This window comes from Phocoena sinus, chromosome 5 (genome assembly GCF_008692025.1).
Source record: "Phocoena sinus isolate mPhoSin1 chromosome 5, mPhoSin1.pri, whole genome shotgun sequence".
Taxonomy (NCBI): domain Eukaryota; kingdom Metazoa; phylum Chordata; class Mammalia; order Artiodactyla; family Phocoenidae; genus Phocoena; species Phocoena sinus.
Window position 1 is genome coordinate 135,587,342 of NC_045767.1, and position 15,272 is coordinate 135,602,613.

Genomic DNA, 15,272 nt, shown 5'->3' on the forward strand with positions numbered 1-15,272 from the left:
AGTCACTGTATTGGGTCAGTGATCTCTGCCTAACTCTGAAATCAGACTTCCAGAATACCTGGGATGTGCCATACTTTCCGATGTGCTATAGTGCAGCAACGTCTAAAGAAAGATCACAGAACGAAAGTTGAAGGATGAAAAAAGGCAGAGTTCAGTATTATAAGATATATATTTTTTCCATTAGGTCCTTTCTATCATTAGATTAGAAAGATTTTTAGATTAAAAGGATTCTCTTAGATCTTTCCTGATACTGAGAAAAACACTGATTTATTCTAGTTTAATAAAGTTATTATGGACTTTTGAGAAATATATCCATCGACCTTTATTACCCAGTTTTACACCCATTATTTTTTTTTTTTTTTGGTATGCGGGCCTCTCACTGTTGTGGCCTCTCCCGTTGTGGAGCACAGGCTCTGGACGTGCAGGCTGCGGCCATGGCTCACAGGCCCAACCGCTCCGCAGCATGTGGGATCTTCCCGGACCGGGGCACGAACCCGTGTCCCCTGCATCGGCAGGCGGACTCTCAACCACTGCGCCGCCAGGGAAGCCCTACACCCATTATTATTATTAAATACTTTATGGTTTTGAGCTGATAAATGTTTATAACTGATTCTATGTAGACTCAGAGTTTCCAGGAATATAATTAAACTAGTTCTTTAACTTATTTAAAAAAATTTTTAATTTAATATTTTTTTAGTATCAGACCCCCATTTCCATTTCTAATTTCTATAACTGGTTAAAATATTAGCTTTATGTATGTATTCTTGGAGTAACTAGTCCTTCATATGTAGCATCCAATTATTTATACTTTATGCTCTAATAACTATTAAATGTTACCTATATTAGTTTAATTTAGTCTCATGGTGATACTGTTATTTTAACTGGGCGATAGAAAGAAATAATTCAGTTTCCTTGAGAAGTTATATCTATTTGAAATGAATTAATACCTCTCCAAAAATACTATGAATGCACTGATGATTTATTTGACTTTTACATTTTAAAATACAGTTTTTCAAGGATCTCAAATACACCTTATCTATTAATATATGAAGCCTAATTCAGAATTTATATTTAGATTTCAAGTAGTCACATTCCACTAGACACTTCTCTGGAACCACTTATTTTGTGATCTACCAGATAAGACAATTTAGGCCAATTATTTCCTATGTTCCATTAGGCTAATTTCCAAACCTGGTCTCAGCATTCATTCAGCATGTTAATATGTAAAACTGTACATGTGAGAGATGGAGAGAAAATGACACCTAGAACAACGTGCTACACTCAGAAGTTGCTCAGTTAATATTTGTAAATTATTATCTTAAGACTCAAATCAAAGAAGTCAGGTTTTGTACTTTTCTTAAATTTTATTCATGAACAAAATTCATATATTTGGATCTTCTTGTATACCTTCCATTTTAAATGTCAAAAACGTACTTGGTTATAGTTATAGAATAAAACTGAACAGTATATAATGTCAACCATTTAACATGTTTGTATACATGTACTATATTATTTGACTTTATCTGATGATATCAAATAAAGCCAACCATTTAAATTGCTGAGATATTTTTGTGAAACATCCAATATCATCAGGAAATTTTCAGTGAGTAGACACCTTTAAATATTACCTTTTGTTTAAAATATGGGGAACTTTAAGGATTTTCATGGTAGTGCATGAAATTGGATTCTCAATACGATGTGGGAAACCTCTGGTGGCCCCTAAATTTCGTTTTTCATGCACTGCCCAAATAAAGGAAAGATAAGTTCAGAGTGCACTTCCTGACTAAACACGATTGTACCAAATGGCTTGAAATGTTCTCTGGGGGAGCACTGACTTTTTAACTCAGCTGCCATCAATCCTCATTTATATTTCATAATATGTATCCCAGGAAAATAAACTACTTTTAAATGTGTAGCTTGTCACTGAGGTTAAATAGTTGTTATGCCAATCGCTTACCCTTCAAGTTTACGGGTGATATTTTTCAGGCCATCATTTGATACCAGTGCAGTAAATGAGAACCATATTATATGAGAGTATTATTATTTTTCCAAAGTATATATCACCTATTTGAGTATAAAACCTCTGTATGACAAAAAAGTTATTGTTGACTGTTTCCCTTTCAGCTCATGCACACATATATCAATAAAGTAAAAACAGGAATGCAGGGGAAATTGAACATCTGATTCGAAAAGTTGTCCATTAGGGAATATCAGAGACAGTATAGATGACCCATATAATATCTATGTATTCTAACATGAATCATGAAGTGTCTGTTGTTATCATTGAGTTGATTAATGTGCTTCCTCTCAATCTAATTTTCAAATATGTTTATGTTGTTTCAAGTTTTTGCTATTCCAAAGAATGTTGCAAGAAGCATTGAGCCTTGGTTTTGACAAGATACACTTTCCCATATTAAATATTTATTGAGAGTACTTATCCATTTTGGCTTTCTATATAAGTCTCTTTAAAAGGCTTATTTCCTAACTCCCTTGTTGTTAAGCCATTAGGGATTCGATCTGAGCTTTGATAGAGTCTCTTTACTGCAGATCTTAGAGTAATGTGGGTTTGCTGGGGAGTATATTAAAATATCTCCTTAAAACATTATTTGTTTGAACCTCCAGTAAAGTGCTACAAAAACTACTCAGTGTTAGGTATATTAAGAGCCTAAATATGTGCTCTATGTCATCAGTAAAGCAGGTACAGAAATACTATGAGAGTTAGTTTTGAAATTCTATTTTCTTTCTTTCTTAATTTATTTATTTATTTACCTTTTTTTTTGCGGTACGCGGGCCTCTCTCACTGTTGTGGCCTCTCCAGTTGCGGAGCACAGGCTCCGGACACACAGGCTCAGCGGCCATGGTTCATGGGCCTAGCCGCTCCGCGGCATGTGGGATCTTCCCGGCCCGGGGCACGAGCCCATGTCCCCTGCATCGGCAGGTGGACTCTCAACCACTGCGCCACCAGGGAAGCCCAGCATGTGTGTTTTTTTTTTTTTTTTTTTTTTTTTTTTAAACATCTTTATTGGGGTATAATTGCTTTACAATGGTGTGTTAGTTTCTGCTTTATAACAAAGTGAATCAGCTATACATATACATATGTTCCCATATGTCTTCCCTCTTGCGTCTCCCTCCCTCCCACTCTCCCCATCCCACCCTTCCAGGCTGTCACAAAGCACCGAGCTAATATCCCTGTGCCTTGCGGCTGCTTCCCCCCAGCTATCTACCTTACTACGTTTGTTAGTGTGTATATGTCCATGACTCTCTCTCGCCCTGTCAAAACTCACCCCTCCCCCTCCCCATACCCTCAAGTCCGTTCTCCAGTAGGTCTGCGTCTTTATTCCTATCTTACCCCTAGGTTCTTCATGACATTTTTTTCCCTTAAATTCCATATATATGTGTTAGCATACGGTATTTGTCTTTTTCTTTCTGACTTACTTCACTCTGTATGACAGACTCTAGGTCTATCCATCTCATTACAAATAGCTCAATTTCATTTCTTTTTAAGGCTGAGTAATATTCCATTGTGTATATGTGCCACATCTTCTTTATCCATTCATCCGATGATGGGCGCTTAGGTTGTTTCCATGTCCTGGCTATTGTAAATAGAGCTGCAATGAACATTTTGGTACATGACTCTTTTTGAATTTTGGTTTTCTCAGGGTATATGCCAAGTAGTGGGATTGCTGGGTCATATGGTAATTCTACCTGTAGTTTTTTAAGGAACCTCCATACTGTTCTCCACAGTGGCTGAACCAATTCACATTCCCACCAGCAGTGCAAGAGTGTCCCCTTTTCTCCACACCCTCTCCAGCATTTATTGTTTCTAGATTTTTTGATGATGGCCATTCTGACTGGTGTGAGATGATATCTCATTGTAGTTTTGATTAGCATTTCTCTAATGATTAATGATGTTGAGCATTCTTTCATGTGTTTGTTGGCATTCTGTATATCTTCTTTGGAGAAATGTCTATTTAGGTCTTCTGCCCATTTTTGGATGGGGTTGTTTGTTTTTTTGTTATTGAGCTGCATGAGCTGCTTGTAAATTTTGGAGATTAATCCTTTGTCAGTTGCTTCATTTGCAAATGTTTTCTCCCATTCTGAGGGTTGTCTTTTGGTCTTGGTTATGGTTTCCTTTGCTGTGCAAAAGCTTTGAAGTTTCATTAGGTCCCATTTGTTTATTTTTGTTTTTATTTCCATTACTCTAGGAGGTGGGTCAGAAAGGATCTTGCTGTGATTTATGTCATAGAGTGTTCTTCCTATGTTTTCTTCTAAGAGTTTGATAGTTTCTGGCCTTACATTTAGGTCTTTAATCCATTTTGAGCTTATTTTTGTGTATGGTGTTAGGGAGTGATCTAATCTCATACTTTTACATGTACCTGTCCAGTTTTCCCAGCACCATTTATTGAAGAGGCTGTCCTTTCTCCACTGTACATTCCTGCCTCCTTTATCAAAGATAAGGTGTCCATATGTGCGTGGGTTTATCTCTGGGCTTTCTATCCTGTTCCACTGATCTATCTTTCTGTTTTTGTGCCAGTACCATACTGTCTTGATTACTGTTGCTTTGTAATATAGTCTAAAGTCAGGGAGCCTGATTCCTCCAGCTCCTTTTTTCGTTCTCAAGATTGCTTTGGCTATTCGGGGTCTTTTGTGTTTCCATACAAATTGCGAAATTTTTTGTTCTAGTTCTGTGAAAAATGCCAGTGGTAGTTTGATAGGGATTGCATTGAATCTGTAGATTGCTTTGGGTAGTAGAGTCATTTTCACAATGTTGATTCTTCCCATCCAAGAACATGGTATATCTCTCCATCTATTTGTATCATCTTTAATTTCTTTCATCAGTGTCTTATAATTTTCTGCATACAGGTCTTTCGTATCCTTAGGTAGGTTTATTCCTAGATATTTTATTCTTTTTGTTGCAATGGTAAATGGGAGTGTTTTCTTGATTTCACTTTCAGATTTTTCATCATTAGTATATAGGAATGCCAGAGATTTCTGTGCATTAATTTTGTATCCTGCTACTTTACCAAATTCATTGATTAGCTCTAGTAGTTTTCTGGTAGCATCTTTAGGATTCTCTATGTATAGTATCATGTCATCTGCAAACAGTGACAGCTTTACTTCTTCTTTTCCGATTTGGATTCCTTTTATTTCCTTTTCTTCTCTGATTGCTGTGGCTAAAACTTCCAAAACTATGTTGAATAAGAGTGGTGAGAGTGGGCAACCTTGTCTTGTTCCTGATCTTAGTGGAAATGCTTTCAGTTTTTCACCATTGAGGATGATGTTTGCTGTGGGCTTGTCATATATGGCTTTTATTATGTTTAGGAAAGTTCCCTCTATGCCTACTTTCTGGAGGGTTTTTATCATAAATGGGTGTTGAATTTTGTCGAAAGCTTTCTCTGCATCTATTGAGATGATCATATGGTTTTTCTCCTTCAATTTGTTAATATGGTTTATCCCATTGATAGATTTGCGTATATTGAAGAATCCTTGCATTCCTGGAATAAACCCCACTTGATCATGGTGTATGATCCTTTTAATGTGCTGTTGGATTCTGTTTGCTAGTATTTTGTTGAGGATTTTTGCATCTATGTTCATCAGTGATATTGGCCTGTAGTTTTCTTTCTTTGTGACATCCTTGTCTGGTTTTGGTATCAAGGTGATGGTGGCTTCGTAGAAGGAATTTGGGAGTGTTCCTCCCTCTGCTATATTTTGGAAGAGTTTGAGAAGGATAGGTGTTAGCTCTTCTCTAAACGTTTGATAGAATTCACCTGTGAAGCCATCTGGTCCTGGGCTTTTGTTTGTTGGAAGGTTTTTAATCACAGTTTCAATTTCAGTGTTTGTGATTGGTCTGTTCATATTTTCTATTTCTTCCTGATTCAGTCTTGGCAGGTTGTGCATTTCTAAGAATTTGTCCATTTCTTCCAGATTGTCCATTTTATTGGCATAGAGTTGCTTGTAGTAATCTCTCATGATTTTTTTTATTTCTGCAGTGTCAGTTGTTACTTCTCCTTTTTCATTTCTAATTCTATTAATTTGAGTCTTCTCCCTTTTTTTCTTGATGAGTCTGGCTAGTGGTTTATCTATTTTGTTTATCTTCTCAAAGAACCAGCTTTTAGTTTTATTGATCTTTGCTATTGTTTCCTTCATTTCTTTTTCATTTATTTCTGATCTGATTTTTATGATTTCTTTCCTTCTGCTAGCTTTGGGGTTTTTTTGTTCTTCTTTCTCTAATTGCTTGAGGTGCAAGGTTAGGTTGTTTATTCGAGATGTTTCCTGCTTCTTAAGGTGGGCTTGTATTGCTATAAACTTCCCCCTTAGAACTGCTTTTGCTGCATCCCATAGGTTTTGGGTCGTTGTGTCTCCATTGTCATTTGTTTCTAGGTATTTTTTTATTTCCTCTTTGATTTCTTCAGTGATCACTTCATTATTAAGTAGTGTATTGTTTAGCCTCCATGTGTTTGTATTTTTTAAAGATCTTTTCCTGTAATTGATATCTAGTCTCATGGCGTTGTGGTCGGAAAAGATACTTGATACAATTTCAGTTTTCTTAAATTTACCAAGGCTTGATTTGTGACCCAAGATATGATCTATCCTGGAGAATGTTCCATGAGCACTTGAGAAAAATGTGTATTCTGTTGTTTTTGGATGGAGTGTCCTATAAATATCAATTAAGTCCATCTTGTTTAATGTATCATTTAAAGCTTGTGTTTCCTTATTTATTTTCATTTTGGATGATCTGTCCATGGGTGAAAGTGGGGTGTTAAAGTCCCCTACTATGAATGTGTTACTGTTGATCTCCCCTTTTATGGTTGTTAGTATTTGCCTTATGTATTGAGGTGCTCCTATGTTGGGTGCATAAATATTTACAATTGTTATATCTTCTTCTTGGATCGATCCCTTGATCATTATGTAGTGTCCTTCTTTGTCCCTTTTAATAGTCCTTATTTTAAAGTCTATTTTGTCTGATATGAGAATTGCTACTCCAGCTTTCTTTTGGTTTCCATTTGCATGGAATATCTTTTTCCATCCCCTTACTTTCAGTCTGTATGTGTCTCTAGTTCTGAAGTGGGTCTCTTGTAGACAGCATATATAAGGGTCTTGTTTTTGTATCCATTCAGCCAATCTGTGTCTTTTGGTGGGAGCATTTAGTCCATTTACATTTAAGGTAATTATCGATATGTATGTTCCTATTTCCATTTTATATATTGTTTTGGGTTCGCTACTATAGGTCATTTCCTTCTCTTGTGTTTCGTGTCTAGAGAAGTTCCTTTAGCATTTGTTGTAAAGCTGGTTTGGTGGTGCTGAACTCTCTCAGCTTTTGCTTGTCTGTAAAGGTTTTAATTTCTCCATCAAATGTGAATGAGATCCTTGCTGGGTAGAGTAGTCTTGGTTGCAGGCTATTCTCCTTCAGCACTTTCAGTATGTCCTGCCACTCCCTTCTGGCTTGTAGGGTTTCTGCTGAGAGATCAGCTGTTAACCTTATGGGGATTCCCTTGTGTGTTATTTGTTGTTTTTCCCTTGCTGCTTTTAATATGCTTTCTTTGTATTTAATTTTTGACAGTTTGATTAATATGTGTCTTGGCGTGTTTCTCCTTGTATTTATCCTGTATGGGACCCTCTGTGCTTCCTGGACTTGATTAACTATTTCCTTTCCCATATTAGGGAAGTTTTCAACTATAATCTCTTCAAATATTTTCTCAGTCCCTTTCTTTTTCTCTTCTTCTTCTGGAACCCCTATAATTCGAATGTTGGTGCGTTTCATGTTGTCCCAGAGGTCTCTGAGACTGTCCTCAGTTCTTTTCATTCTTTTTTCTTTATTCTGCTCTGCAGTAGTTATTTCCACTACTTTATCTTCCAGGTCACTTATCCGTTCTTCTGCCTCAGTTATTCTGCTATTGATCCTATCTAGAGTGATTTTAATTTCATTTATTGCATTGTTCATCGTTGCTTGTTTCATCTTTAGTTCTTGTAGGTCCTTGTTAACTGTTTCTTGCATTTTGTCCATTCTACTTCCAAGATTTCGGATCATCCTTACTATCATTATTCTGAATTCTTTTTCAGGTAGATTGCCTATTTCCTCTTCATTTGTTAGGTCTGGTGGGTTTTTATCTTGCTCCTTCATCTGCTGTGTGTTTTTCTGTCTTCTCATTTTGCTTATCTTACTGTGTTTGGGGTCTCCTTTTTGCAGGCTGCACTTTCGTAGTTCCCGTTGTTTTTGATGTCTGTCTCCAGTGGCTAAGGTTGTTTCAGTGGGTTGTGTAGGCTTCCTGGTGGAGGGGACTAGTGCCTGTGTTGTGCTGGATGAGGCTGGATCTTGTCTCTCTAGTGGGCAGGTTCACGTCTGGTGGTGTGTTTTGGGGTGTCTGTGGCCTTATTATGATTTTAGGCAGCCTCTCTGCTAATGGGTGGGGTTGTGTTCCTGTTTTGCTAGTTGTTTGGCATAGGTTGTCCAGCACTGTGGCTTGCTGGTCGTTGAGTGAAGCTGGGTGCTGGTGTTAAGATGGAGGTCTCTGGGATATTTCCACCGTTTAATATTATGTGGAGCTGGGAGGTCTCTTGTTGACCAGTGTCCTGAAGTTGGCTCTCCTACCTCAGAGGCAGAGCCCTGACTCCTGGCTGGAGCACCAAGAGCCTTTCATCCACACAGCTCAGAATAAAAGGGAGAAAAAGTAGGGAGAATTAGTAGAAGTATGAGTAAAGAAAGAAGGAAAGGAGGAAAGGAAGGAAGGAAGAAAGAAGCAAAGAAGGAAAGAAAGGAGGGAGGGAGGAAGGAAGGAAGGAGGGAAAGAAGGAAAAAAGACAGAAAGAAAGATGATACAGTAAAAATAAAATAAAGTATAATATAGTTATTGAATTAAAAAATATTTAGAAAAAAAAAAAAAAAAAGGGACGGATAGAACCTTAGGACAAATGTTGGAAGCAAAGCTATACAGAGAAAATCTTACACAGAAGCATACACATACACCTTCACAAAAAGAGGTAAAGGGGGAAAAATCATAAATCCTGCTCCCTGAGACCACCTCCTCAATTTGGGGTGATTCGTTGTCTAAAGGAGGGAAGGAAGGAAGGAAAGAAAGAAAGAACGAAGGTAAAGTATAATAAAGTTATTACAATTAAACTTAATTAAGAAAAAGAATTTTTAAAAAAAAGTCATGGACGGATAGAGCCCTAGGACAAATGGTGGAAGCAAGAGTATACAGACAGGATCTCACACAGAAGCATACACGTACACATTCACAAAAAGAGGAAAAGGGAAAAAAATCATAGATCTCGCTCCTAAATTCCACCTCTTCAATTTGGGATCATTCCTTGTCTATTCAGGTATTCCACAGATGCAGGGTATATCAAGTTGATTGTGGAGCTTTAATCCGCTGCTTCTGTGGCTGCTGGGAGAGATTTCCCTTTCTCTTCTTTGTTCTCACAGCTCACAGGAGCTCAGCTTTGGATTTGGCCCTGCCTCTGCGTGTAGGTCGCTGGAGGGCGTCTGTTTTTTCGCTCAGACAGGACGGGGTTAAAGGAGCAGCTGATTCGGGGCCTCCGGCTCACTCAGGCCGGGGGTTGGGGGATGGGGGAAGGAGGGGCACTGCGTGCGGGGCGGGCCTGCGGCGGCAGAGGCGGCGTGACGTTGCGGCAGAGGCCGGCGTGATGTTGCACCAGCCTGAGACCCGCCGTGCGTACTCCCGGGGAAGTTGTCCCTGGATCCCGGGAACCTGGCAGTGGCGGGCTGCACAGGCTCCGCGGAAGAGGGGTGTGGAGAGTGACCTGTGCTCGCACACAGGCCCCTCGGTGGCGACAGCAGCAGCCTTAGCGTCTCCCGCCCGTCTCTGGGGTCCGCGGTTTTAGCCGCGGCTCGCGCCCGTCTCTGGGGTTTGCGCTTTCAGCCGCGGCTCGCGCCCGTCTCGGGGGCTCGCGCCCTCAGCCGCGGCTCGCGCCCGTCTCTGGGGTTCGCGCTTTTAGCCGCGGCTCGCGCCCGTCTCTGGAGTTCCTTTAAGCAGCGCTCTTAAACCCCTCTCCTCGCGCACCAGGAAACAAAGAGGGAAGAAAAAGTCTCTTGCCTCTTCGGCCGGTGCAGGCTTTTCCCCGAACTCCCTCCCGGCTAGTCGTGGTGCACTAACCCCTTCAGGCTATGTTCAAGCCGCCAACCCCAGTCCTCTCCCTGAGCTCCGTCCAAAACCAAAACCCGAGCCTCAGCTCGCAGCCCCGCCCGCCCCGGCGGGTGAGCAGACAAGCCACTCGGGCTGGTGAGTGCCGGTCGGCACCGATCGTCTGTGCAGGAATCTCCCCGCTTTGCCCTCCGCACCCGTCGCTGTGCACTACTCCGCGGTCCCGAAACTCCCCCCTCCGCCTCCCGCAGTCTCCGCCCGTGGAGGGGCTTCCTAGTGTGTGGAGACTTTTCCTCCTTCACAGCTCCCTCCCACTGGTGCAGGTGCCGTCCTTATTCTTTTGTCTCTGTTTTTTCTTTTGCCCTACCCAGTTACGTGGGGAGTTTCTTGCCTTTTGGGAGGTCTGAGGTCTTCTGCCAGCCTTCAGTAGGAGTTCTGTAGGAGTTGTTCCACGTGTGGATGTATTTCTGGTGTATCCGTGGGGAGGAAGGCGATCTCCGCGTCTTACTCTTCCGCCATCTTCAAGGTCCCCCCCATGTGTGTTTTTTAAAGAAAGTTTTTTATCCAATCAAAATATAATTATCAAATCAGTAAGCATAACACTGATAGAATCTCATCTAGTTTACAGTCCATATTGACTTGTTGACAACCTTCCCAATAATAGCTTTATAACTAATTTTTCCTTGTCCAGAATCCATTCTGGATTCCACATTGCATTCAGTTAATATTCCTGTTTAGTATCTTTTAAGCTAGAAACTTCCTTCAGCCTTTCTTTGTCTTTCTTTTTTATCGAGGTAAAATTCACATAACATTGAACAATTTTAAAGTGTACAGTTCTGTAGTTTATAGGACATTTAAAATGTTATGCAACCATCTCACTATCTACTCCCCAAATATTTTCATCAACCCCAGAATACACCTCATAGCCATCAAGCAGTCATTTCACATTTCTCCTTCCCCTCAGCCCCTGAGAACCACTAATCCGCTTTTTATCCTGGTGGATTTACCCATTCTGGATGTTTCATGTAAATGTAATGTAAATGGGCTCATACAATACGTTGCCTTATGTGTCACACTTCTTTCACTTAGGGTAATATCTGAGCATATTATATTGTAGCATATATCAGTACTTCTTTCTTTTTATTGCCAAATAATATTTTATCGTAAGGATAAACCACATTTTATTTTTCTGTTTATCAGTTGATAGTTGTTTTTGTAATGTCCACCTTTTGGTTATCATAAACATTCAGATACATGTTTGTTATGGAAAACCTGTTTCAATTATGTATACAAACCTAGGCTTGGAATTGCTTGATCACATGGTGATTCCATGTGTAACAGTTTGAGGAACCACCAATGTCTTCCACAGTGGCTACATCATTTTATAGTCCTACCACAGATGTGCAAGGATTCCAATTTCTGCCTTTTGTTTTGTTGTTTAATAGCATCCTAGTGGATATGAGTGGTATCACATTGTGATTTTAATTTGCCTTTCCAGTGATGACTAGTGAATTTTGATATCTTTTCATGTGCTTATTGGCTATTTGCATGCCTTCTTTATGGAGACATGTCTATTCAAGTCCTTAGCCCACATTTGAATTGGATCGTATGGGGGTTTTTTAGCCTTTTTTTTTTTTTCCTGTGTGAAAACATTTAAGTTCTATTCTCCTAGCAAGTTTCAGTTATACCCTACAGTGTTATAAACGATAGTCACCATGTTATTCGTTAAATCCTCAGACCTTATTTATCCTATAACTGACAATTTGTACCTTTTTCCCAACCTCTCCTTATTCCCTTCACCTCCCTGCCCCTTGCAAACACTTTTCTACCCAACACTTTTCTACCCTCTGCTTCTATGAAGTCAACTTTTTGTTTTAATTCCCCATATAAGTTATACCATGGAGTATTTTTTTTGTGTTGTCTGGCTGATTTCACTTAGGATAATGGCCTCCAGGTTTATCCATGTTGTTGCAAATGACAAGGTTTCCTTTTTTTTAAGGCTAACTAATATTCATATATATATAAAATAGTTTCTTTTCTCTTATCAACTGAAGGAAACTTATGTAGGTTATTTCCATATTTTGGCTACTGTGAATAATGTTACTATAAACATAAGGAAGATGTTCATACATATAGCTATCTCTTTGAGATAATAATTTTGTTTCCTTTGGATATATACCCTGAAGTGGGATCACTGGATCATAAGGTATATATATGTATTTATGTATGTGTGTGTATATATATGTGTGTGTGTATATATATAGGAATATGAATCATATATATAATTCATATTATATGAATATAATTATATATATATGAATTATATAAATCATATTATATCAATATATATAATTCATAGTATATTCATATGTATACTATGAATTATATATATATATATATATATATATATGTATATAATTTTTTTACCACAGGAATTCCTGACAAGTCAAATTTGGAACACACTTATTTTTAATACCCATCAGATTTTCTTTCTTATGGCTAAATTCAGTGGCTGTTACAGACCACAATCAGCCAGACTGGTTAAGGGCAAACTGAAATGTAGAGAGCATTGGCCCAGGAGTCAGACCTCCCTTGATTTTAACCTCAACTCTGGACTCTAATAAGCTTTGTGACTTGGGGATGCCATTAACCTCTCTGTGACTCATCTTCAAATCAACATGACTACAAAGCATTCAACACATTCCATAACATCTATGAATATATTATAGTTTTCATTCTAAAGGTACTGCTACTGATGTTATCACCAGAGTAACTGATGCATATTCCAGAAGAGACATAAATCAAATCTCAGTTTTCCTGGTGAGAATATTGAGGCTAAAGTTCAGAAGGAATCCATATTAGTTAAGGCTTAAGCAGAAAGGGGAAATTTATTGACTTGGAAATAGATCTATTTTTAATTTATTGAGGAACCTCCATACTGTTCTCCATAGTGGCCGCACCTGTTTACATTCCTACCGACAGTGTACAAGGGTTCCTTTTTTTCCACATCCTCACCAGCATTTGTTATCTCTAATCTTTTTGATAAGACACATCCTAACAGATATAACGTGATAACTCATTGTGGTTTTGATTTGCATTTCCCTGATGATCAGTGGCATGGAGCATCTTGTCAGGAACCTGTTCGCTATTGTATATCTTTGGGAAAATGTCTATTTTGGTCCTTTGTCCATTTTTAAATTCTTTTTCTATTAAGATGTATGACTTTTTGGTACCTTTTGGATATTAACTCCTTATCAGATAGTGGTTTACAGATATTTTCTCCCATTCTGTAAGTTGCCTTTTCACTTTTTGTTGGTGTCCTTTGCTGTGTAGAAGGGGGCTATTTGTCTTTTAGTTGCTGAGTTGTAAGAGTTCATTGTATGTTCTGGATACCAGACTCATATCAGATATCATCTGCAATTTTTTCCTGTTTCGTCAGTTGTATTTACACTATTTCCTGGCATCCTTGTCAAAAATCAATTGACCATAGATGTATGAGTTTATCTCTGTGCTCCTTATTCTAATTCCATAGAAGTATATTTTTATCTTATTGCCAGTACCACATTGTTTTGATTACTATACCTTTGTAATATGATTGGGAATCAGGAGATATGAGAACTCGAGTTTCATTCTTCATTTTCAGGATTGTTTCGGCTCTTTGGAGCCCCTTGTAATTCCATATGACGCTGAGGACTAGCTCTTCGATTTCTGCAAAAAAAATGCAGTTAGGAATTTTGATAGTGATTACATTGTATCTATAAATCAATGTTGCAGTATTGTGTGTCATCTTACCAAATCTTATTATCTCACCAATTAATTATTCAGTTCATAAACACATGGTGTCTTTCTGTTGATTTAGGTTTTATTTAAATTCTTTCAACATGTTTTGTAGTGTTCAAAGTAAAAGTCTCTCACCTTCTTGGTGAAATTATTCCTAAATATTTTATTTTTGGATATATTGTAAGTGGAATTTTTATCTTCATTTCTAAAAGATGCTACAGTAAGGAAAAGTTTTTTTCTTCTCTCCCATTTATATATTTGTTCATTTATTTATGTTACTGAATTCATCGAGTCTTGTTGATTCTTTATACTCCTTTATAATTGATAATTATCTCAATACTCAAATTATTTCAGATTTGGTGAATGAGAGCCTTTTTAAACTGGCTTTGTAGTTTTTGATATGTTTCTGTCATTCCTTAAGGACTTCTTTAGTTATTGAATCAAGAGATCCCAGGCTCAGCTTATATTTTCCCTGGTGCAGTCGCAGAATAGCTTTTATCCAGGGGACACTGGTACGTTTTAGTGGATGCTATTATTTGCAAACTAAGGCCTGTAGAAATATCATTCATTAAATTATCATCATTAAAATAATATAATTGTAATTTTCTCGTATTGCAACTTTTCTTTGTTTTGGAAAATCAAATGGCAAATACAGATCACTCATTCACTTTCTTTTCCATTTCTTCTTTTAGTCCCTCCTGTAATCCGGGTGTATCCAGAGAGTCAGGCCAGAGAACCTGGGGTAACTGCAAGTCTCAGGTGCCATGCTGAGGGCATACCAAATCCTCAGCTTGGATGGCTGAAGAATGGAATTGATATTACACCAAAGCTGTCCAAGCAACTCACACTTCAAGGTGCTTTTTACTTGCATTTTTCCTCTTAAATGACAATGTAAAAATTTTATTCTAAAATTTATAACACATTTTACATTATTATGAGAAAGAGCAAATAAGTCTTGGTGGCAAAAGAATATCATGAATATGGAAAAAGATACGGTTGTACCTAAGACATAATATTTGAAATAGAGTCCTTTAATATTTTTAATGTTTTAAATAATAGTCTTGTCATAATGATTAGCTATGTCATTATTTCTGTCATAAGTAAAATATTAAATTTTTTCTTTTAAAATCTTATCGTCTGAATTATAGCAGATATGGGGAACAGAATAATTGGATCTCTTCATTGAATACATTTCTGAAGAGACAATTTTAAATGCTTAAATCATATATTAAAATATATATTACAGAGAGTGTCAAAAATAAGAAATTCTTTAGGAAATGTTTTGCATCATGAAATGAAAAGAGAAAAAATTCAAAATGCTACTAAATATGTTCCACATTTATATAGTTTTACAGTTATGAAGTTCTTACATTCTAATATATAAAATAT

General features: G+C 37.8%; 1 protein-coding gene across 3 annotated transcripts in view; it reads left to right on the plus strand.

Moving 5' to 3' along the window:
* Nucleotides 1-15,272, plus strand: part of FSTL5 (follistatin like 5) — a 728,230-nt gene that overhangs the window by 587,435 nt on the left and 125,523 nt on the right. For all 3 annotated transcript variants that reach the window (XM_032633746.1, XM_032633747.1, XM_032633745.1), the window contains exon 9: nt 14,576-14,737. In XM_032633746.1, coding sequence (XP_032489637.1) covers nt 14,576-14,737 — 162 coding nt within the window. The remainder of the gene's footprint in view (nt 1-14,575; nt 14,738-15,272) is intronic.